We start from the raw sequence: 24,079 nt of genomic DNA on the forward strand, positions 1-24,079 counted from the left end.
TTTTTCATCTACTTCATTGATCTGTTATGAGGATAAATGAGACACTATGTGTGAAGTGCTAAGCAAAATGTGTGGCCCACAGTAAGAAGACAGGTGCTGGCTGTGCTATCACTACATCACTGATCCAGACACACTCTCCACCCCACCCCACACTTTAACATTTCTGAAACCAGGATGCATCATACAACCAACGGGATCTGAAAATTAATTGGTTGCACTTTTTTTTTCTTAGTTGTACATAAAAGGTACAACTTATAATAGATGGCACAAATTTGATAAAATACGGCAAAAAAATCTGATAAAACTGTATTTCTCTCTCTGCTCCAAGTCACAAACCAGCTCAGTGATCTCCCAGGTATGGGTTCCACCCCGTCTCTCTCCAGTTATGTGTAGCTTGAGGATAGTTGAAGACAGAGGTCAACAAACTATAGCCTGTGGGATAGTCAGATCTGCCACCTGTTTTCACAGAGTGTTACTGGAACACAGCCGCTCTCGTTAATTTACATATCATCTATGGCTGCTTTTATGCTACCACGGCTGAGGTTAGCGATCATGACAGAGACTACACAGCCTACAAAGCCTAAAATATTCATCATCTGACCCTTTACAGGAAAGGTCTGCCAAACCCTGGTTTAAGACGGTCTTCTGTGGTGAGAAAAACCCACGTTTTGATAATATCTCTGCCTTTCCAAACTTTGCTCGTCCTAACCTGGCTCCATGCTACCTGATGACTTCTCAGCATGGCCAGAGAGCAGGCGCTCCCTCAGGCCGTGTCAGCTTGTGGTTCCGCTGGCAACAATGCTGCCACAGAACAATCCCCCAGGCTTTTGTATCCCCGCATATTCATCCAAGAAAGCAAAACCAAGGATGTGTAGTTGGTAGCAGAACTCAGCAATTTTCAAAACAACAGAAGGAAAACCTAAGATTAAAAAGTCTTTTATCTACTCATATGAGGTACCTAGAGTAGTCAAATTCATAGCGACAGAAAGCAGAATGGTGGTTGCCACGAGCTTGGGGGAGAGGGAAATGGGAGTTGTTGTTTAATGGGTATAGAGTTTTGGTTTTGCAAGATGAAAAAGTTCTGGAGATTGGTTGCACAACAATGGGAATATATTTAACCCTACTGAAGTGTACACTTAAAAATGGTCAAGATGGTAGATTTTATGTTATGTGTATTTTACCACAATTAAAAGAATTTTTTAAAAAGTTAGTCTTTTGTGTGGGTGTATATGTGCAGGTACACATATACACCCTGTCAAGGTGTCAGAGAACCACAGAGCAAAATCGCTTTTTGTGACACTCATACGACCAGGAGGGAGTCTGACGAAGCCCCCACTTCTTGCTTCAGGTACTACCAGCTTCTATCAGTAATTATTACACTGTCTCCAAATTGTCTGTTCAGTGCTCCATATCTCCAGGAAGGCAGTAACTGCCATATGGTACTCCCCCTACCATATCTATCACCTTTAATTATGTGTCATGCTCATTAGCGGCACTCACATATTTGTTGAGTAAATAAGTGAATAAATGAATGGAACAAACAGCTGTTAATAAATGAAATCCATTCACTGGAACTTATTTCTTGTCTTATTAAATACTAAGTTTCAAACAAAAGTGGTGTCATCACTAATTAGAAACCTGATTACAAACACCATTATTTTAATTTTTAAAAAAAGTACTGAATTAGCAAACATTATATACAATTCTGATAAAGAAAACCTAAATCTAAGACTTTGCGCTGCATAAAAAATCATTTTTACAGGCCATATTAGTGTAGTAATTATAAAATGATCCCTCTGTGATAGGAAACAAACAGAACGATCACATACTAAACATTATAAGCTAAGCCTGGAAAAGTACATTTCCTAAGAAAGTTCTTTTGTCTTCTCTCACTTAAGAAATTATAAGAACACAAGACAAACTATCAAATCAAGTACATATTTTAATTTTGCCAGCTACTGATATTAACTCCCACATCTTTGTTTTTTTTTAAATTAATTTTAATTATTCTAAATTATATGTCAACTAGACCTTACAGACAGGAAAACAGGGTAAGTTTTCCAGTGGTAGAGGAAATCAACTGTCCTATTCATACACTGAGTCCACACATGTCCAAAAGCAAAAATTTGTAAGAGGGAGTAAGTAAACAGGTCCTTTCAAAGAAAAAGTCAGAAATCTTGGCAACAACACTGCTTTCTAAACAATTACACTCGTCAGCACCAACCCAATAACTCATGCACAATATCCTTCACTACAATCTGCTACCTCAGTTACTAAAGTCGACCTTAATAAAAATCTCAGAAAGAACTATTACCAGGAGCTAGAATCATAAAAATCACTTATTTTCATCTTAAGTCTCATATTGCCCTCTCAGGGCAGCCAAACTTGAATACTGTGCCTTTTTGTTACATAAAGGTAAGGATCATAGCAATTCAAAGTCCAACAACCAATTATTACAAATAAAAGGATGGTTCCATATTAAATTAATACAAACAACTAACATAACGCAAATAAGCCAAAGAAAAAATTCAACCTAATAATCAAATAAAAATTTTAAAATATTTTTCATCTCAACTGGCAAGTATTTTTTAAAACAATAATACTCAATGCTTTAATAAATGTAGCAAGACTACAATAAAATAGACTGTAGGTCTCTACTCAATGCTAATTCAGAGAGGCCTTTCCTTTCTCTGCCTACCCTCTCTAGAATATTACCTCTACTCCCTCATTCCCTATATCCTTACCTTTGTTTTCTTCATGTCACTTATCACTACTTGAAATTACATTACATATCTTTTATTGTCCATGCCTCCACTAGATTATAAACTAAAAACTAGATGAGGGTAAGGCTTTATCAGTATGGTTCTCTACTAATATACAGTTGGCACTCAAAATATAGCTGTTGATCCAATAAATTAATGTGAATAGGAGTGCAAACTGGTATACTTTCTGGAAAGCAATTTGAAATGTCTAATAAGAAACTTTAAAAACTTTATATCCTCCGAACACACCATTTCTGAATATTTCTTAGAAATAATTCTGAGATGCAAGGATTTATATATAAGTATATTCATTACAGGGTTTTCATAATAGGAAAAAAGTAAGAGTCAACCTACATGCCCAACTACAGGAGACTTTCCAGAAGTAACACACACTGATACACTTGTACAAACTCCCAACTCTCACACTTCTATCAACTGTTTTTATTACTATATTTCCTTCAAGTGATGAGTTAGATTCATTATCTTATTTCCTACCATCAAAAAATTAAGAAAAAACATCCCAACTTATGCCACGCCCAATGATAGATGATCAAAGAATCTTATAATGATCATTCACCAACCTTCCTACAATTTCACCTAAGCTTTAACAGTCCAATGCCAAGAACGCTCTGCAAAACTTCCCCTGCTCACTAAACCTTACACCCCACAATGAACACACAAATCCTTTAAATACCTAAATGTCCACACAAAATGAGAATGGGTGCCCAATTCTTTTAATAGCTATGATAGTCCTCTGAAACAAGGCCAAGCCTTCACATCTATCTTGAGTTTAGTAGATAAAAAATCTATAAACATGGACGGAGTTGCTGGTTAAAGACAATCTACATATACCACCCTGGGGCTTTCACTACATGGATCTTCAATAAAACTCATAAAACAGAATAGTACAGCTAATCATTTTCGTAACGGAGAACATTATGTTGTTTATCCCCACTGGCCTTACAGCTACTAAGGAGCACAGACTTCCTGTAATCCAGAAAGTTAAAGAATTTTCTAAAATTTATCTCTGCAATCAGGAAAAATCATTAGAGATAGATGAGCTGTATCTATTACAACAAAAATTGCAAACTACCAACACATTTGATACAAGGGAATTACAGGGATGTAAATTATGGCTCACCTACTTGATGGAATATTTTGCAAAAAATAAGACACATAGAAAGATTTAAAGTATTCATGATCATAAATGAAATAGATATCAAATTAAATATACTGATAACAAATACATATTCATAACCAAAGACAAGGAATATTTAAATAAGAAAAGTTACAGAACTTAAAAAAAAATACCATCTGTAACCTTAATACAATTCTGTTGTTTTTACTGTGTCCAGGATAGCACCTGACATCTAAGAGGTACTTAGTAAATATTTGTTGAATGTATAACAACAATAGTAAACATTTACTGAGTCTTTATCAGAGTGCCTGGCACATAGTAAGTGCTTTACATGCATTCTCAATAATACTCATTAAAATCTTACTTTTATTATGTCTACTTTTAATGAGTGAGGAGACTGGGCTTAAAGCAGTTAAATAACCTGCTGAATGTTACGTGGCTAAGAAGTAATGAAGCTGGGATTTAAAACTCTGGAGTCTGTATTCTTGACCTCACTGCTATTACAGGTAAACTGGAAAAAAAAAAAAAAACTGTTAAGAACACTGAAGGCAGAATGAATTCAGTATACATAGGGAGGTGGTTTTGTAATGGTGGAATATATTAATGATTGACACTGAGCATGCGGTAATTTCTCACATACCTGTTGAGTAAGTATATGATTAAGAATATTATAGCTCAATATCATGAGATTAGAGATTTTAAACTATAAAAAATTGCTCAATATACATCATTAACGTATAGAAGCTAAGCTGCAAGGAAGTCAGCTAGCCCTGATAAAGGGTGTTGAAAAAAGAAAAACAAAACAGGAAAAATTAAAAGTAGCCATTTCTTCAGTGGGAACCAAGAACTATAAGAAACCGGAATTTCCTATGTAATTCAGAGTGAGAGAGCCACTCCTCACTTACCTCCTAAAAACACATTCCAACCAGCCTGCTATATAAAGCCTGCTATATAACCTCTCATCTCCTATATTTTCCAGCATCTTCTTAGTTCAGCCAAATGGATCCCTCCAAATCGACAATGAACTGCAGACATGGTCCCTACTTACCTTGTCTAGACTCAGTTCTAATGTCACCTCTTCATCCCTAACTTGCTTAGAACTTTCCAACTCCCCAACTGCTCTTTCCCTGCTACACTTGCTACATGTACCAGAAACCCACTTATCTAAAACGTTCTAGATAGGTAGATAGTAGATTTAAAAAACAAGTTCAAACACAGAACAATGAAAGAGTTTTAGATACCTAAACTATTTCAACTTTTTACAAGTAATAGTACAATCGTTCACAGAGATCTTTTCCTTTGGTATGGTATGGATCTGCTGGCCAGAGCTCTGTCAACTTATGTAAACCACACCAATAAGATACCATCTGTGATTTCCAGTTTCGTTTCTTCAAAGTGGACCAAGATCTTAGTCAACTGTGAAACAATGCGCATGCAGAAGATTCATACTTATCTCGCCCTCACCTAATTTAACAATACCTTGTTTCTTTTTGGCTACTCATCTTTATCCAACTTTCTCAAAGCGTTCAACTCAATTTTCATGGAAATAAATTTTTTAAGCCCATTTCATTCATAAAATTTAATTTCATTATGTCATTACAAAACTATAACTAGTATGAACAGGTTTGGGAACAAACACTATTAAGTTTTGGTGAACAAACCACTCCACTTAGTAAGAGAAGAACTTAGGATGATTAAGAGTAGACCCAAGCATTCAAAGAAAACAGAGAACACCAGTTAATCGCTCTAGGAGGGAAGTGTGTTAGTGAACTGTTTCTGAAACTACCTTCATAGCTATTATCCCATTGTACTATAAATGTAACTTTGTGTAAACAGCTCCCCACTAAACCAAAAATTCAAAATTGGTTTGCTATTGCATGCCTGTGTTGTTGATTCCTTTAGCCCTCCAGGCAGCTACACAGACCCTGAGGCAGCCAAAGCCCTCCTCCCAGCTTTAAACAGCCTCCTGTATTTACCCCATTCATTTTCTGTGTATGTCATTACATGGGAAAGGTTGGGAAGCATTGCACTAAGTTGTAAGGTGTTTAAGAGAAGTGATTGTCTTTATTTTTGCATTCCCAATAATTAAAATAGTGGATATTTGATAAATTTGTAGAGTAAAAGTAATGAGTAAAGGAGATCCTTGTCTTCAGCCAAGGAGAGAGATGTGACTGCTGAGGTGAACCTGGGCCAGCACAGCAGCGATGGGAAATGAGTCTTTTAAAATAATCTTATTTCTTTACACATTTATGTTTTCTCTCTTCTACCGGAATGAAGCTCCACTGAGTGTTAGTCCCTTGTCTATCTTGTTCACTTGTATTCCGATGCCTAGATAAATGCTTACCCCACAGTACCCATTTAATAAATATTTGTTAAATGTGTTGCTGTTAGAACTTCAAAGTCAAGTGAGGATATCTGAAGCTCTAAGGGAAGGAGTGGAGCCTACTCAACAGTTCTACTCAAGGAAAGGTGGAGAAATGATGGAAAAGCCACGCTTTAAAGACTTTCAAGTTCCTTTCAAACATGGATGGCAACTGGTGATTGCTCTATAAGATACCAGAGTGGTTAAGGGCCTGGGCTCAGGCAGATCTGGGCCTAAATTCTGGTTCTGCCACTTACTTAATAGTTAAGTAAACCACTCAGTCTCAGAGCTTTCAATTGTGAAACAGAGATAACAGCGAGCTCCTAGAGTCATCTGAGGATCACGTAAGGAAATGCATGTGAAAAGCTGAGAACGTGCTTGGCACATCAGCGCAGAATAAATGTCTGCTGTTATTGCTCTTATTACTGTTGCTGATAAGCACATAAAGTAGGCCCCATTCTGTGCACCAGAGATGAAAATAGGGCTGTACTCCTTGAAGAGCTCCATTATTGTTACTAAAGGATATGAAAGAAACAGGTCTTTGGAGCCTGCCACCTGGTTCATACCAGGGCTCTTCCTTTTAGACGACTTACTAACTCTGAACTTCAGTTTCCTCTTTTTAAAATGAGCATAATAATAGCACCTATCTTCTAGGTCTGTTGTGAATACTAAATGAGGTCACAAAGGATTCAGTACATCTGACATAAGCACCCCAACATTGAAAATAAGCATTAACTACAGAATACAGAGCTGCGCATACACAGGTTTTTATGAAATTTTTAAATGAAAAATCTTTAATGCTTTGCTTCATTAAAAAACAAAAAATTTGGAATAGTGTTTGTTTCATGCTCTTTTGAAATAACAGAAAACTTTCCAATCTCCCAAGGGCTTTAGGACTATATACAATGAAGACACTTGTCTTTCACAAGCCTTTCTATAAAAAGAAATCTTTGTTTAATGGCTTACTTCTGCCTTTTTCCATATTTAGTCTAGTCATAGGTACCCCTCTGGCATTTCTATGTTTCTTCTCAGCTATCTTTTATTTATTTTTCTGAGCATGGAAAAAACATTCCATAAGCATTTTTAGCAATTATTTTGTGCTTCCTTTGACTCAGCAGGAAGTTTAAAAATGAATACGGGTAACAAAAATTAGTTTAGATAGCTTGATAATGTTTCTAGTTAAAAACACAGTGAATCTCTGCAACTTTTCTAAAAATCGAACTATTCTAAAATTTAAAGCTTATTTAAACACATGTCGTAACTTGTTAACTTATTCAATTCTCATGTGTTTACCTACCTATAGCATTTTGTTTCTTACCCTTAATATTTTTGCCTCTCAAAGTCCCATACTTACTGCCCTCCCATTGAAACTTGTAGTAACTTCCGGGACTTTCTGGGTGGTCCAGTGGTAAAGAATCTGCCTTCCAATGCAGGGGACGCGGGTTCGACCCCTGGTCAGGGAACTAAGATCCCACATGCCGTGGGGCAACTAAGCCCTTGCGCCACAACTACTGAGCTTGTGCGCCTCAAGGAGAGAGCCTGTGTGCCACAAACTACAGAGCCCACAAGCCCTGGAGCCCACGTGCCGCAACCTACAGAGCCCACGCGCTCTGGAGCCTGCACATCACAACTAGAGAGAGAAAACCGGCACGCCACAACTAGAGAGAAGCCTGCGCACCGCAACGAAGAGCCCGCATGCCTCAACAAAGATCCTGCAACTGAGACCAAATGCAGCCAAAAAAAAATAATAATAATAAAGAAAAAAATTGTAGCGACTTCCAAAATGCTGAAGAGATTTAAAATCATAATAGTCTTATTACAACTGTATACTTTAAACCTGATAAACTAGAGAAGAGATGACAGTAAGAGAACTGACAGAAAACCTAAATGACAAAAAGAAGAAACAGAGTGATTACAGATGGCAAATGATCCTACAAGGTAGGAGGTAACTGAAGAGAAGTGCCAACTGCTCCCTAACCCTTACTATAATTGAGATTTTTTTTTTATAGATACTCTAGGAAGTTCAAAGACTTTTAGATATTTTTTTAACTGTTAAAGTAATATATACAGATGGTAAAAAAAATTCAAATACTACAAACAGGTATATGTTCATCACCCTTTTATAGAAGTGAGCTAAAATCATAAAATTAGTCAACCTTGTGAGACATTTGGCCCATATCCTTATCAGCTAGGGTGGTAGTTTTCAAAGAACATTCCACTTCAGTGTGGATTAGAAAGGACAAAGGAAGATGACCAGAGAGTTGTAAAGGAATTCTAACAGAAGATATGGGAAGTCCAAAAGCCAATCTGCTTATGTGACTAGGACTAGCTCTTCACTAAAATAACCATACATTTCCCCTATAAGTCAACCCTCCTGTTAGTCTAACTGTGGACAAAAGATGCTTCAAAATAACTGTGACAATCCTAAATTTCCTAAAAAATAACACTGAAGCCTCTAACATCAAATCCTATTTATGCTGCATACTAGCTTTAAACTCTAAGGTACTAAATAGCAGTGTGATTAAAGTGATTAAAGCAGTGTACATTGTTAGTTTAATTATATAATTCACACTGTTGGAGCAGCCCTGGAGAAATGAAGGTGGGGCAGGGGGAAAGGCCAGAGGCTATTAAAAAAAAGTTTTACAGCAGATTAAAGAGCAGGTGGAGGAAAACAAAGGTTAAAAGAAAGGCCAGATATAAAACTGATATAAAACTGAGGAGGAGATATGGGGATATATGTATACATATAGCTGATTCACTTTATTATACAGCAGAAACTAACATAACATTGTAAAGCAATTATACTCCAATAAAGATGTTAAAAAAAAAAAACAAAACTGAGGGTGGAGGCTAGGCTGACCTCTTCTTTGGAGAACTCTGAATGAAGGAAAAGGCAATACTTTAGAAAGATACGTATTTGCTTAGCTTGTGTGTTTAAGGAAAGAAGTAAAGTGGGAATCAAGCCCTACAAGGGTTTAAGAGGAAGCACGTTTTAAAGCTGCACAAGGGAACTGTTGGGGATAATGGAAAAGTTCTATATCTTGATTATGATGGTAGTTACACGGCTGTATGCGTTTCTGAACTCAGAAAACTTACATTAAAAAGAATAAATTTTACTGTATGTAAATTATACCTTAATCAACCTAACATTAAAAAAAAAGCCATTAACAGCTAAAATGCTGATTAACCTTATAAAGTTTATCACAAGTGAAGAAACAAAAACGAGAATAAGCATCTTTTTTTACCTTGAACTTATTTTTTTTAATTGAAGTATAGTTGATTTACAATGTTGTGTTGGTTTCAGGTATACAGCAAAGTGACTCAATCGTGTATATATATATATACACACACACACACACACACACATATATATACACGCATGCACTTTTTCAGATTCTTTTCCATTAAAGGTTATTACAAGGTATTGAATATAGTTCCCTGCGATATTACAGCAGGACTTTGTTTTTACCTATTTTACATATAGTAGTGTGTATCTGTTAATCCCAAACTCCTAATTTATCCCTCCCTCCCATCTTTTCCCCTTTGGTAACCATGTTTGTTTTCTATGTCTGTGAATCTATTTCTGTTTCGTAAATAAGTGCCTTTGTATTTTTTTAAATCCCACATATAAGTGATATCATATGATATCTGCCTTTCTCTGACTTACTTCGCTTAGTATGATAATCTCTAGGTCCATTCATGTTGCTGCAAATGGCATTATTTAATTCTTTTTTATGGCTGAGTAATATTCCAGTGCGCACGTGCACATGTGTGTGTGTGTGTGTGTATAAACACCGCATCTTCTGTATCCATTCCTCTGTCGATGGACACTTAGGCTGTTTCCATGTCTTGGCTATTGTGAATAGTGCTGCTATGAACGTTGGGGTGCATGTTATTTTTTCAAATTATAGTTTTCTCTGGATATATGTCCAGGAATGGGACTGCTGGATCATATGGTAACTCTATTTTTAGTTTTTTAAGGAAACTCCATGCTGTTTTCCACAGCAGCTGCACCGAATTACATTCCCACCAACAGTGTAGGAGGGTTCCCTTTCTTTACACCCTCTCCAGCATTTATTATTTGTAGACTTTTTGATGATGGTCATTCTGACCAGAGTGAGGTTATACCTCAATGTAGTTTTGATTTACATTTCTCTAATAATTAGCAATGTTGAGCATCTTTTCATGTACCTGTTGGTTATCTGTATGTCTTCTTTGGAGAAATGTCTCTTTAGGTCTTCTGCTCATTTTTTGATTGGGTTGTTTTTTTGATATAGAGCCATTTGAGCTGTTTGTATATTTTGGAGATTAATCCCTTGTCAGTCACACTGTTTGCAACTATTTTCTCCCATTCTGTAGGTTGTCTTTTTGTTTTGTTGATGGTTTCCTTTGCTGTGCAAAAGCTCTTAAGTTTAACTAGGTCCCATTTGTTTATTTTTGCTTTTAAGAATAGCATCTTTTAACTATTTGGGTTGATGTTTTACACTGTTGAAAAATCTAAGCAAACTGTTTGAGGCATATAATGAAGCATGGTTTTTAAATTCTGTTCCCATCTTCCACCATTAGTGTCTCTCTTAAATGGAAACTGTAGTTTCTGACATTCCTCCCGTGTAACCCAGTGGCTGAGGTTTTCAGCCAGCAACAGGAGCTGCAATGTCAGGCAAAGAGACTCAGCATCTGGCTCTCTCAGGGCCTTTCTTCTGGCTCTAGACATGGAGAAGCAGACACATCTACCATACGTTCCACAACCAGAGAACAAGCTAAATGCTATAAACCTGTTTATTTCTAGACTCCTATTATGTTCAAAGCTTTTTTCTCTTTGATTTTCCTCCCTTCCTCAGAGAAGTCTTGTCTCAAGGTTACCCCAAGAGTCTATCTTAATGCCAGAAAGTCTTTCCTGAGCCCTCATGCCAGTTAGATGCTTCCACAGCATCCACCCTATGGATTGCTTCTCACACTATTTCATAGGTAGCTGTTTCTGGATCCATTTCCTCTAAAACTCAAGGCCAAAATGCTGAAGAAGGACCAAGACTTATTTTTTTGTAGTCCCAGCATGCACCTAGTTCCTGACAGAGAGGAAGCACCCAATAAACGTTTCTTGAATGATATTCTAAAACAGTACTTCTGTCCACTCTGAAAAAATGTACATTTATACAGTTTTACCTATAAATTCAAAAAATCTATCTAGGGCCTACAATCCCTGCAGAGACTTCCTGGGTTCAGATGCCTAGTGTAAACTTACTCCAGTTTCATCTTGGCTATACAATGGGATAAGCAGAGGGTCAGTTGTCCACATCTGATCTAGAATAAGGAAAAGGAATTAGTAAAATGTCCCCAAGGAATTACAGGGCAGAAAGGATTAGAGGTAGGTATGGGCCACCCATTCTTTTTTTAAAAAAAAATTCTCCCAGTACCAATCTTGCAGGTTCAGGGTTGTCCTGTATTAAATAAAAATAATGGAAATTCCCTCACAGTTGTACCACAGATGAAGATGTGGGATAGGAGAACTTCACAGATGTATTTTTCTCATCTGATTATAAGACACAAAATGCCTACATAAAATATACACTTGGAGAGTATAATAATAAATTGATCTATATTAGGCCTTGCAACACATGAGCCAAGGTCCAAAAAGGTTCTCTGTATGATGGGGGTTGGGGAGAGGGGAATGGTAATGTTCAGAGGAGTGGTACTACTACCTATATCCATGCTATAATTTTCCCAAGGAACTCGATTCTGTGGGATTGGACCATCCCCAACTCTAGACACAGGGGGAGTGGTTAGAGACCCTGGTCTAACACTATTACCTAGAGTCTCTCAGAGTCAACCATGGGATTGATGTTAAAGTGGCCACATATTTATTATTACTATTTCTAAAGTAAAATAATAAATAAGTAACCAGAACAGAAGTAAGACTCATAGGCCTGTGGTCAGCCCCCTTAGTCACATCCCCTTCCTGAAATAAGTTTTCTGTATATAAAGGCATGTGAAGGAACGTAGTCCTGGAGAAAATTAAAGACTGTTCAATTCATCATGGAATCAAAAGGTAGGGAATGAGTTTTAGCAATATTTGCTAAATTAGTATTAGTATTTTTGATTAGATTAGTAATTCTATATATTACCATTTTAAAATTTTACTTAGGGGCTTCCCTGGTGGCGCAGTGGTTAGGAATCCGCCTGCCAATGCAGGGTACACGGGTTCGTGCCCCGGTCCGGGAAGATCCCACATGCCACAGAGCGGCTAGGCCCGTGAGCCACAACTACTGAGCCTGCGTGTCTGGAGCCTGCGCTCCGCAACGGGAGAGGCCGCGACAGTGAAAGGCCCGTGCACCGCGATGAAGAGTGGCCCCCGCTCGCCGCAACTGGAGAAAGCCCTCGCACAGAAACGAGGACCCAACGCAGCCAAAAATAAATAATTTATTTAAAACAAAAAAAAAATTTTACTTCAAGGAAAAGATGAGGCTCTCTGGTATCCACCCATGTCCCCAGGACCATTTCCTTAAATGCTACTACCTATTTCCTTTTTGTGGAATACTTTTACATTCAGGATCTAATGTTATCTTTTTTTTTTTTTAATTTAATTTTATTTTTTATACAGCAGGTCCTTATTAGTTATCCATTTTATACATATTAGGGTATATATGTCAATCCCAATCTCCCAATTCATCCCACCACCACCATCACCCCCCACCCTGCTTCCCCCACGGGTGTCCATACATTTATTCTCTACATCTGTGTCTCTATTTCTGCCTTGCAAACCAGTTCATCTGTACCATTTTTCTAGATTCCACATTGTTTTTCTCTTTCTGACTTACTTCACTGTGTATGACAGTCTCTAGGTCCATCCATATCTCTACAAATGACCCAATTTCATTCCTTTTATGGCTGAGTAATATTCCATTGTATATATGTACCACATCTTCTTTACAGGATCTAATACTATCTCTACACACACGCAAAACAAGTCTCTAATGGCTTTGCCATTAGCTGCTGACTACAGTTGGGAAATCTTCACCATGCTCAAAGCAAACCATCCTGTGTCATATCACAGTAGATCCTTGGCCAAATTGTCTCCAGTAAGTCTTTCAAAAAAGATGTGCAAACATTAGCTGCACAATATATTATGATTCACCTTCCAAAAGACAAATTTTAAAAATCTGTATTTTCACTCTGTACACGTACACTGTAACTTTCTCAGAATGCTTTATTATTATATTTAAACACGTTTTAATGTTTTTGCACTGATAAGACTAAGAGTAAGAAAAGCTCTCAGTTATTTTGTGGAGCAAAACAAAAAAAATCTGTTGAAGCTAAATACCACATTGATGATATTTTTCATGCCAATTCTCTGTCTCAATCAAACAAACAAAAAGAGCTGACCCTATATAACTCCTCCCCATTCACAAATACACCCTCACCCTTTTGAGGACTTTAAAACAAGAACAATGACAATCATAAATCAACCAGGGACTTTGTGTTCCTATCTAAATGAAAAAGCCTTCTTTAGAGAATATTTTTCATATAAATGATAATGTACTTTATTGTCACCAGAGGTCATGGCCAGCCAGGTGATAACAGGTTTTAAGTTAGGGCTCAAAAGAACCCATCAGTCCCAGTACCTTCTTGAGTAGGCTCTGTATCTTCCCATCTCTTTTATCTATTTCCCATCCCTCTCCATCCTCAACACTTAAGCTCAAACATTAAGCTTGGTGAGGAACAAGACACTCTTACGGCCTCTCTAGAAAGCAACTAAATGGTCCAATGAAGCTGTACATGCTGACTGGTCCCTCCTTGCTAGTCGAAAACATTAACCTTAATACATTTTTTTAAAAACTTTCCTTAAGTAACTAAATATCAAGATAACTAAATGAATGTAATAATCAAGATTAACACTCACAAAATGGGGGCAGAGCATTATCTATGGCATAACTCCATAAATTGCGTTCTTCTTCTAAGCATAATTCAATAAAATATGGGCTCAATAGGCTTTTCAAAAAAAAAACATGTATGTCAGAGAACAGACTGGTGGTTGCCAAAGGGGAGGAGGAAGTGAAATGAGTGACAGGGATCCAGAAGCACAAACTTTCAGTTATAAAATAAGTAAGTCATGGGGATGTAAAGTAAAACATGGAGAGTACAGTCAATAACATTGTATTAACTCTGTATGGTGACAGATGGTAACTAGACTTACAGTGGTGATCATTTAGCAATGCATACAGATGTTAAATTAAATCACTATGTTATACATCTGAAAGTAATAAAATGTTGCATGTTAATTATACCTCAATAAAAAATATATATATATGTGCTCACTGACAGAGCTAAAATGAAGTATTCAACACAGTAGGCAAGAATGAGTAAGTAAAACTTGACAACATAAAATTTCAATGTCTCTCTATAAGTATATCCTCCAATCTAGTATTTACGAAAAAATAGTTTTACCTAAAATGTAATCATCTGAATTGAAAAAGGCATTTGAGGTCAGTTTTCTGGGGACCAAAGAAGTAAACTACTGAAGATCTTCTAAAAATAAATACACTAAAATGGGGTCAACAAGCTTTTTCCATAAAGGTCCAGAAAGGAAGTATTTTGGGTTTTGTAAGCCGTATGGTCTTCATCACAACTATTCAACTCTGTCATTGTAGTATCACAGCATTGTAACAGCTATAGACAATATGTAAATGAGTAAGTGTGGTTGTGTTCTGATAAAACTTTATTTACAAAACAATGTGGCCAACTCCTACACAAAAATATAGATCCTCTGTTATAACAACGTTTATATGCAAGGATGACATGAGAAATGTCACTCTAAATGGCTATTCTCCGACAATAATTTCTTTTTAGTTAAGAGGGTACAGTATCACCTGCATTTAGAAAATAAAAACCTGGGCTTCCCTGGTGGCGCAGTGGTTGAGAATCTGCCTGCCAATGCAGGGGACACGGGTTCGAGCCCTGGTCTGGGAAGATCCCACATGCCGCGGAGCAACTGGGCCTGTGAGCCACAACTACTGAGCCTGCGCGTCTGGAGCCTGTGCTCCACAACAAGAGAGGCCCGCGCACCGCGATGAAGAGTGGCCCCCCGCTTGCTGCAACTAGAGAAAGCCCTCGCACAGAAACAAAGACCCAACACAGCCAAAAAAAGAAAAAATCAATCAATAAATAAAAAATTAAAAAGGAGTATATTTACAAAAAAATAAAAAATAAAATAAAAAATAAAAACCTATGTCCAGGGCTTCCCTGGTGGCGCAGTGGTTGAGAATCTGCCTGCCAATGCAGGAGACACGGGTTCGAGCCCTGGTCTGGGAGGATCCCACATGCCGCGGAGCAACTAGGCCCGTGAGCCACAATTACTGAGCCTGCGCGTCTGGAGCCTGTGCTCCGCAACAAGAGAGGCCGCGATAGTGAGAGGCCCGTGCACCGCGATGAAGAGTGGCCCCCACTTGCCGCAACTGGAAAAAGCCCTCGCACAGAAACGAAGACCCAACACAGCAATCAATCAATCAATAAATGAATAAATAAATAAATAAGCTTTAAAAAAAAAAAAAAAAACCTATGTCCAGGCTTCCCTGGTGGCGCAGTGGTTAAGAATCCGCCTGCCAATGCAGGAGACACGGGTTCGAGCCCTGGTCTGGGAAGATCCCACATGCCGCAGAGCAACTAAGCCCATGTGCCACAACTACTGAGCCTGCGCTCTAGAGCCCTTGAGCCACAACTACTGAGCCGCATGCCACAACTACTGAAGCCTGCGCACCTAGAGCCCATGCTCCACAACAAGAGAAGCCACCGCAATGACAAACCCACGCACTGCAACGAAGAGTAGCCCCCAGTTGCCACAACTAGAGAAAGCCAGCACGCAGCAATGAAGACCCAACGCAGCCAAAATTAAATAAATAAATTTTAAAAAATGCTTAAAAAAACGAACAAAACCTATGTTCATTAAATAATGTTATGTTTTGAAAGGAAAACTGACCTCTATATAACCTCTATGACCAGAGAGTAAAAAGCCTGGGGGTCAGGGGGAGAGGGAGGGAGCCGGAGGAGTGTAGGCGAAGCAAGGTGAATGAATGTTAACCTATAATTTGTATGCTCAGAACTACTTGCCAAAGCTAATAGTTAACATAGAGTATATACGACACATTTGTGCCCTCAAGAAGCTCATAACATAGTTAAAAGAGCAAACTTATTTTTTCCCTCTGCATTTCAAAACCCTCAACATTAAGGGCACATCGGATTATAAGAACATTTTTTAAAAGATACTCACAACCTAGGCTTTAAAATAAAGACATAGGGCTTCCCTGGTGGCGCAGTGGTTGCGATGAAGAGTGGCCCCCACTTGCCGCAACTAGAGAAAGCCCTCGCAAAGAAACGAAGACCCAACACAGCCATAAATAAAAATAATAATAATAATAATAAAATAAAATAAAGACATATTTTTAATGGAGACTTACATTTTTATAAACAGAAAGAGAAAAGACTTCATAAAATCATATTACATCCAGAATTCTATATTCTATTTCTTTCTTTTTTTTTTTTCTATATCAATTCAGCATTCCTATCAGTAACTACAGCTCACTGCAGGGGCATAGCCTCCTGAAAGGACTTGTCAAGACCTTGTTTGGAATGGTGGCGCTGAAATGGAAAAATCCCTAGGTGGTTCTGATCCCTCTACTTGCTTCCTCCCCCCCACTCCAATCCCCACGCCAAGAAACCCTACTATGTATCATAATCTGCTCTCAAAATACACAAAGGCAGATTTCTCCATTGGCAAAGCAGAATCCTGAATCATAAAATATACTGAAAGTAATAAATTTTTGTGCCTTCCTTCAAGGTAGGCTCTATCATCAAAAGGTTAAGTTTGTGTAATGAGAAAAAAATTCCCAAGTCTGCAAGAATTAAGAAGAAAACCACACCTTTATCCCCAGGTCTGTCATTAATCAGAAAAGTAAAGTCATTTCAACTAGGAATAAATTCCTAGCAAAAATATTAAGTATTTAAAGTGGGAAAATACATAATGCATAAATTTATTATAATTTTAGGCCTACTCCCAAACATTCTTTTTTTAATCTGACTGAATTTACAACTAGTTCCTTTTTAAAATTATATACCTATCCAGAAGATTGCTCTAAATTAATTTTTCAGGAGAAAATCTGATTAATTCTACCACTTAAAAGCAGAAAAATAAATCACAGTACATCACTAGAGTGAAGGAAATCAAAGACTAAAATAGAAGACCCTAAAGAAAAAAAAAAAATATATATATATATGCACACTGTAATTGGCAATCACTACAGACAAGAGGAATTTTAAGTTCAACATCAAAAATGAGAGACTCCTCAAGGTGAATGCTTAGGTGGGATTTATTTTTTCTTTGTTGTTTTCTTTTTTTACCATGAGCATGTAATTTATAATTTTTAAAAGTTTTATAACTGAAAGACAATTTTCACATATAGGAAAAAAAGTACTCTTCACCAGGAACTACATTTAAGATTTTCTCATTAGAAGAAATACGAGGGACTCCATTAGCTTAAGCCACCAGATATGGTATACAAATGAATGCATGCAGTTATGTCCCAATAGAACTTTACAAACACAAGCAGTGGTGCAGCCCTCAGACAGTAGTTTGCCAAACTCCTGCTTAAAACAGCCCTGTTTTTAAACCAGTATTAGATTATTTAAGATTACAGATACATAAGAGATAAACTATCTACATACAATTATTCCACTCCATCAAGCCTTTTCTACCTTCAGTGAAAAATGCCACAAGCAGTAGTGGTCAAAACTGCTGACAGGAAAGGAAAGAAAGGTCACTGTGTTAACCAAACCTGTCCCTGAAACAATCACTTAACTTAGATCAATCATTCAACTCAGGATACGTGGTCTCCTGGCCTCAAAGACTAGTAAGAAGACAACACATGCATACAAACAACTGCTACTAATTAGGCTGGCTTACTACCACAGCATGATAGAAATAACCACGAACATCTGCAAAATGTTTCATGGTTTAACATGTTTCCATATGTTTCTTAAGAGAGTCTCATAACCCTGTGAAGTACAGAAAGCACTTGGTATCATTCTCATTTTACACAAAGCTCAAAAGCAGTAGAGCTAGGATTTGAACCTCCGATACTACCACATTACACCTCTTCAGTGCAGCTTTCTGCTAGGAGCTGACAACAGAGGTGGAGGCATTTAGACTGAGCCTCAAAGAATGAGCAGGATTTTGAGAGGTGAAGAGCCCGTAGCATTCCAAGGAAACAACATACACAGAAGTCTAGAAGCAGGGAAATACTATGCATGTGAAGGGAATGCTGGGTTGGTTCAAGAAAGGCAGGCAAGGGAAATACAGCTAGAAAGATGGGTTGAAAGCATAGGGAGAGCTTTAAGTAGCTGACAATGACTGTACATGACCCTATAGGCAATGAGAAATCAGATGGTTTGGAGATAGAAGGAAGAAAACATAATGAAGCTCTTACCATGTGTTTGAACAAAAGAACTGCCTCATATTCAAGGATGTTAAGTTATGAGGTAGTGTCATAGGGAGATTAGACTTTCATAAGTGCTCTGCAGGACTGGATAGATGGGTCCAAAAGAAAGGAAAGCAGTAGCAGGCTATCTCTGTAGTTTCAATGTCTGAATTGATGGTTCCTACAGGTACCCTATAGTATCCCACCCCCAAAAGTTAAACCAGTGTCTGAAATTACCTTAAATTTTCCTACATTTTATCCAGAACTTACCGAATCTTCTGGAGGTCTCTGGATTTTTCCCCAATCCACAGAAGGTCCCTTTTCTTGCAAAAATCTATGAAATAGCTTCCGAAATCCATCAAGGTCTTTTTTAGTGTGCTATGAGAATAGAAGTTGTTGTTATAACTAGCAGAATGCTTAATATTTAATAAAAACAGACATATATTGTACATTTAAAATACCTTTCAGTGAAATTCTTATACCTTTAAAACATGGAGTACAGCAGAGACTTTTTTTACACCCCAATTTAAAACTAAAGAGGAAAAAAAGCTAATAGGAACCACACTTAAAGGAATACAAGTAATCTCCCCATCTCCCACCCGTATCATGTAATCTGAACACCATTTGGCCTGTGGGAATTCCATCTGGTTCCCTACATTTACTCACCAATGTATTTCTCTACTTCTTTTAAGTGACAATTAATCTTCACCAAAAGAACAAGAAGGAGCAAAAAACAGCTAACCTCAAAACATTAAGTATAAATTGAAATTTGAAAATGAAAAGGATAATCTATTGATTTATAAGTAGAAAAGTAAACACCTGCCTATTCTGGGAAACCTCTATCATAGCTGTCAGAGTAGCACAGTTCTGTTAGAACTGGCTCTTTGGAAAAGGCATGCAGGATATAAGGTTGATCAATTAACTTCTCACAATTTTAACTGAACAATGGTATCCATTTTTCCATCCAATGATACCAAAACACAGATCACATAAATTGTAATTTTGTTCTGACTCTTTCAAACTTTAGAAACTTACCAGAATTTAAAAAATAAAAAAGACAATGGTTTTATAATGGGCAAATATTGAAAATCCTTAATTACTGAGCAATCCTAATTTTTTGAATATATCACTACATCTTGTGCTTATTTCAGGCTAGATGATCAGTAGCAGCAATAGCAACTCAGTATGTAGATGGATGAAAGCAAAAACAGTATAGGGTCCTTACTTCAAACTCATGTGGTGGTGCTGTGGTGAGTATCTTTTCTAGTTCCTTCTTCACAGATAATTCTAGTTCTTGTCGAATGACTTCTTGGAACTGAGAAGCGCCATCTTGAGACATTGCTTTGCTGAGATCTTAAAACAAAAATATAAAAACCACAGACTGAGAACTCAGACAACCATTCAAAACAGCTGGTAAACCACAACCAATTTATTTCTGGTGTGCCAGCAAATGAAAAGGGCTCAATCTTCTGGTCCCATCAACCTCCAGAAGGATTTTAGCATTGTCAACTAGTTATGACTCAATAATCATATGCACTCAAATTTGACTGTTTGGTACATCTATATGCTTTACAGGTGTATCTAAAATACTAAACACTTTTGGAGAGATGAAGCAGGTGGAAGTAAAAGGATTAATCTTCATTTGAGCATATAGTTCCATCTCCGCTGATGTTTCCGTCCTAGCTGTAAAAGCTGGAAAAAAATGAGAACACCTGGAATAACATTAATAAGGGCATATTTTATAGAACCTGTCCTTATGGAACTGCTGCCTCATAAGAGAACTGAAGGGTTTGGTAATTGAAGCCAAACTAACTCCTTCCTCCTCCAGGACAGATGAAAAATTTAAGGAATCCTTTCCATTTTAGAAGGGGAGCCACTCTAGTTCATATTCCTCCCTAAAGAAGAACCCCTTGAGAGATACTGGCTATTCCAAAGTGCCTCTACTTTCCTGGCATCAAAATTTTCATTTTAAAAGGAAAAGGGCACAGGGCTGCCTCCCTGTTTCTGGTTCCTAATTTCAGCCAAACTTTTCAATGCTCATGTGTGTTGGACAAGCCTATCAGGACTTCTGGCATAGCTGGGCACCTCTGTGACAGATGGATCTCACTAAAGGTGACAGAAATGCCCGTTAGATGAAAACAAACAAAGAAAAACGCAGAAAAAGAAAACATCCCAGGCCCAAGTACCTTAGGAGAAAAATGCCAACAAGGTTGTTTCATATACTTCATTATCTAGACAGAAATTATCCTGTCTACTTCTTATAAAATAAGGAACAATCGGATTATTGTTCACCCCTCCTTATCCTCAATACCTAACTCAATCTTATTTTATAAATGTATTTTTGAAGCTTATGTTCAAACATTTCTTTTGATAGCTAGTTAGTTCTACAAATGTTGGTTAATTTAGCAAAACCATATTTCAATATAGCTAAAAACACTCCCACATACCATAAATTCCTTCATTTATTATCTGGGCAGAAGGAAGCATATAGACAGAATTAAAGGCAACATAATCAATATTTTAAAGATAGTTTTGAGAGCAGAAATTAGTAAATTACTATTAAAAATTAGTAAATATGTAATTCCTGAGGTAATTTAATGTAGACAGCCTTTCCCAAACACCGAAAAATGTTAACAAATTAGATATTTATCATAGCTCTTCAAAACAAAAAAGTACATACACAATTTCCAACACATTAAAATAAAAAAAAATACAAGGGAATTTGGTGAAAGCACACAATCCAATCCTAAAATAGTGTTTTCTAACTGTGCTTTTCTTAAAGGCTTAAGTTTATGGACTCCAGTAAAACTACCAAAATGACCCACACTGTAGTTCATAAATAACTTCTTTGTGAGCTAAGAAACATCATAAGAAACACACACCTGTATGTTCCATAAACATAAAGATATGTTTCAACTAGTAAGTAGCAATTTGATTATAATATGTAAAAAATGATGATAATGGATGAACACGTTAGCATAACTTTTTTTTTTTTTTGCACATAAAGGGTTTACTTTAAATGTTTTAAGGATAGGAGTTACATAATTATAAAAATTACAGAATTAACAGACATATTGTTTATACTTATAAATGCAGAGAACAGGTAACTGTCTACACATTTTATGAAATAAAATTAAAATTAAAAATGAATTCAAGCTTGAAAGTTGAGGTCATTTACCTAATTTTAAAATGCAAACACGAAGACCTCTGAACTATATACATTCATTCAAACTGCACTAATGATGGAAAACACAAAAAGCACAGCATTCCCAAGGAACCACAGACATTTCGACCATAATTATTTTCTGTTATAATAATTGTTCCTATTTTGTCTTTGGAGAGCTTTTATTTTTTTTTTAAGACAATCACCTTAAGAATGTTTTTAGGCAGTACAATCTGTGACAATCAAAAAACAGTCTTCTAATGGGTCCACAGCATTCAGAGGTTCAAGCCCAATGCACTTCGGGGTTTGGCACTACTATCATTACTATGACAGGGAATTAAAAACTCCTACAGAACATTTTAAACTAGAGTTAATGTGACATCAACCATACATGTCATCCTTTGACTGACTTAGTTGTAATTTAAAGTTTGTCACACGTTAAGTCCCCCACCAACTCCCATATTAATGTTTAAGAATTGATTTGGAAGAAAAATCTACTAAATATAAAACCTCTAAAGAACACATATATCATTTGATTCTGTGTCACAGACTGATTAAAATAGATCAAAAGTAACTATACAACAATTTTAAAAGTAAGTTTTTTGTTAGACTCAAAAACATCTACAAGACTTGCTGTTTTGTTGTTGAAGTCAGATCCTGAAGGCCAGCATGCACAGTCACATTCCTACAAATAGTGATGGAAACATTTAACTTACTTTATATTCTGGGCAAATAACAAATGTGAGATAAAATTAAATGTAACTACAAAGTTTAAAAATAACTGCAGTAGCTGTTTGAGACATGAGAACAGCCCAGGGGAAAAAAAAAAACAACAACAAAACACCAAATTTTAGAGACTCCCTCTGCAGAACAACAACCTATCAATGTATGTGATTTAAGGTCAAAACACACAGAACCCATATTACTATTCTCCCTTCCAAGCCTAGCAAAGAAAGGTTAGTTGAAAGACTCACATTTAATACTACATGGTATCTTTGCCAGCTGCAGCAGGTCCAATCTTCAGACACAGATTCAAAAAAACTCAGACACAGATTCAAAAAACCCAGACACAGATTAAAACTCGAGTTGTGACAGGGACTTCCTTGGTGGTGCAGTGGTTAAGAATCCGCCTGCCAATGCAGGGGACTCGGGTTCCAGCCCTGGTCCGGGGAGATCCCACATGCCGCGGAGCAACTAAGCCCATGTGCCACAACTACTGAGCCTGTGCTCTAGAGCCCGCGAGCCACAACTACTGAGCCCTCACGCCTAGAGCCCGTGCTGCGCAACAAGAGAAGCCACCGCAATGAGAAGCCCGCTCACCTCAACAAAGAGTAGCTCCCTCTCGCAGCAACTAGAGAAAACCCGCGCAGCAACGAAGACCCAACGCAGCCAAAAATAAATAAATAAATTTAAAAAAAAAACAAAACTCGAGTTGTGACAAATATCCCTAACTTTGATTGGTTTGATGTAGCACCAAATGCAAATGAAGAACAATTTGTATTCCTTCTACCCCTTTACAAATCTGAACAGCTTTTACAACAAAGAACGTTATAAGCCTATTACCTCTTCCACCTCATTCCACTGCTGTTTCCTTCCCCTTCCCCTGGGCAAAGTGCTACTATGAAGTTCTGATTTTAAGTGATTAAAGAATAAGTAAGGGCTTTTAAGGAATAAAGAATTTTCAATCTTCAGCACCTGGCACAGACTAGGAAGCATGGAGCTAGAAACCATTTCCCTTTGCAGTGACCTCTTTTATCCATCCTGAATTTTTTAAGAAAGGTCTGGAATTTCTGGTAGGAAAAGAAGTATAGAACTCAGAAGCTTTCTTGGACTTAACATTCTCAGGTTACACTTCTGGCAATGGCAGCTGTGTTTCTAGTGGAAGGTCAATTAAAGAATCCACTGAATAATGCAAGCTTTCTAACCTCCTAAGATGTTTTGTACCACCTCACTTCCTAGCAATAGAGAATTGATCCCCCTCCACTTTAGACAGAGAGAGCGTTTTAGGAATCAAACATTTCATTACCTCAGTCATAAATCAAAACATTTTTAGACACGAGACAGAGCATTTAATCTACCCTCAACATTTTACAGATGAGGAAACTGAGGGTGAAAAGTTAAATGATCTACTCAAGGTCACAGAGCAGGCTAATGCTGGAAGCAAAGCCAATTTATTCTGAGCCCAATTCC

The 24,079-nt window shown here is 37.2% G+C and overlaps 1 protein-coding gene across 4 annotated transcripts in view; it reads right to left on the reverse strand.

The window, feature by feature from the left end:
- UGP2 (UDP-glucose pyrophosphorylase 2) overlaps positions 1 to 24,079 on the reverse strand; it is a 56,909-nt gene that overhangs the window by 20,605 nt on the left and 12,225 nt on the right. For all 4 annotated transcript variants that reach the window (XM_059943229.1, XM_059943228.1, XM_059943227.1 and 1 more), the window contains exons 2-3: positions 19,952 to 20,079; positions 18,997 to 19,104 (exon numbers count right to left, since the gene is read on the reverse strand). In XM_059943229.1, coding sequence (XP_059799212.1) covers positions 18,997 to 19,104; positions 19,952 to 20,065 — 222 coding nt within the window. In that variant the 5' untranslated portion in view covers positions 20,066 to 20,079. The remainder of the gene's footprint in view (positions 1 to 18,996; positions 19,105 to 19,951; positions 20,080 to 24,079) is intronic.

The sequence above is a fragment of the Balaenoptera ricei genome, chromosome 13 (genome assembly GCF_028023285.1).
Source record: "Balaenoptera ricei isolate mBalRic1 chromosome 13, mBalRic1.hap2, whole genome shotgun sequence".
NCBI classification, from domain to species: Eukaryota; Metazoa; Chordata; class Mammalia; order Artiodactyla; family Balaenopteridae; genus Balaenoptera; species Balaenoptera ricei.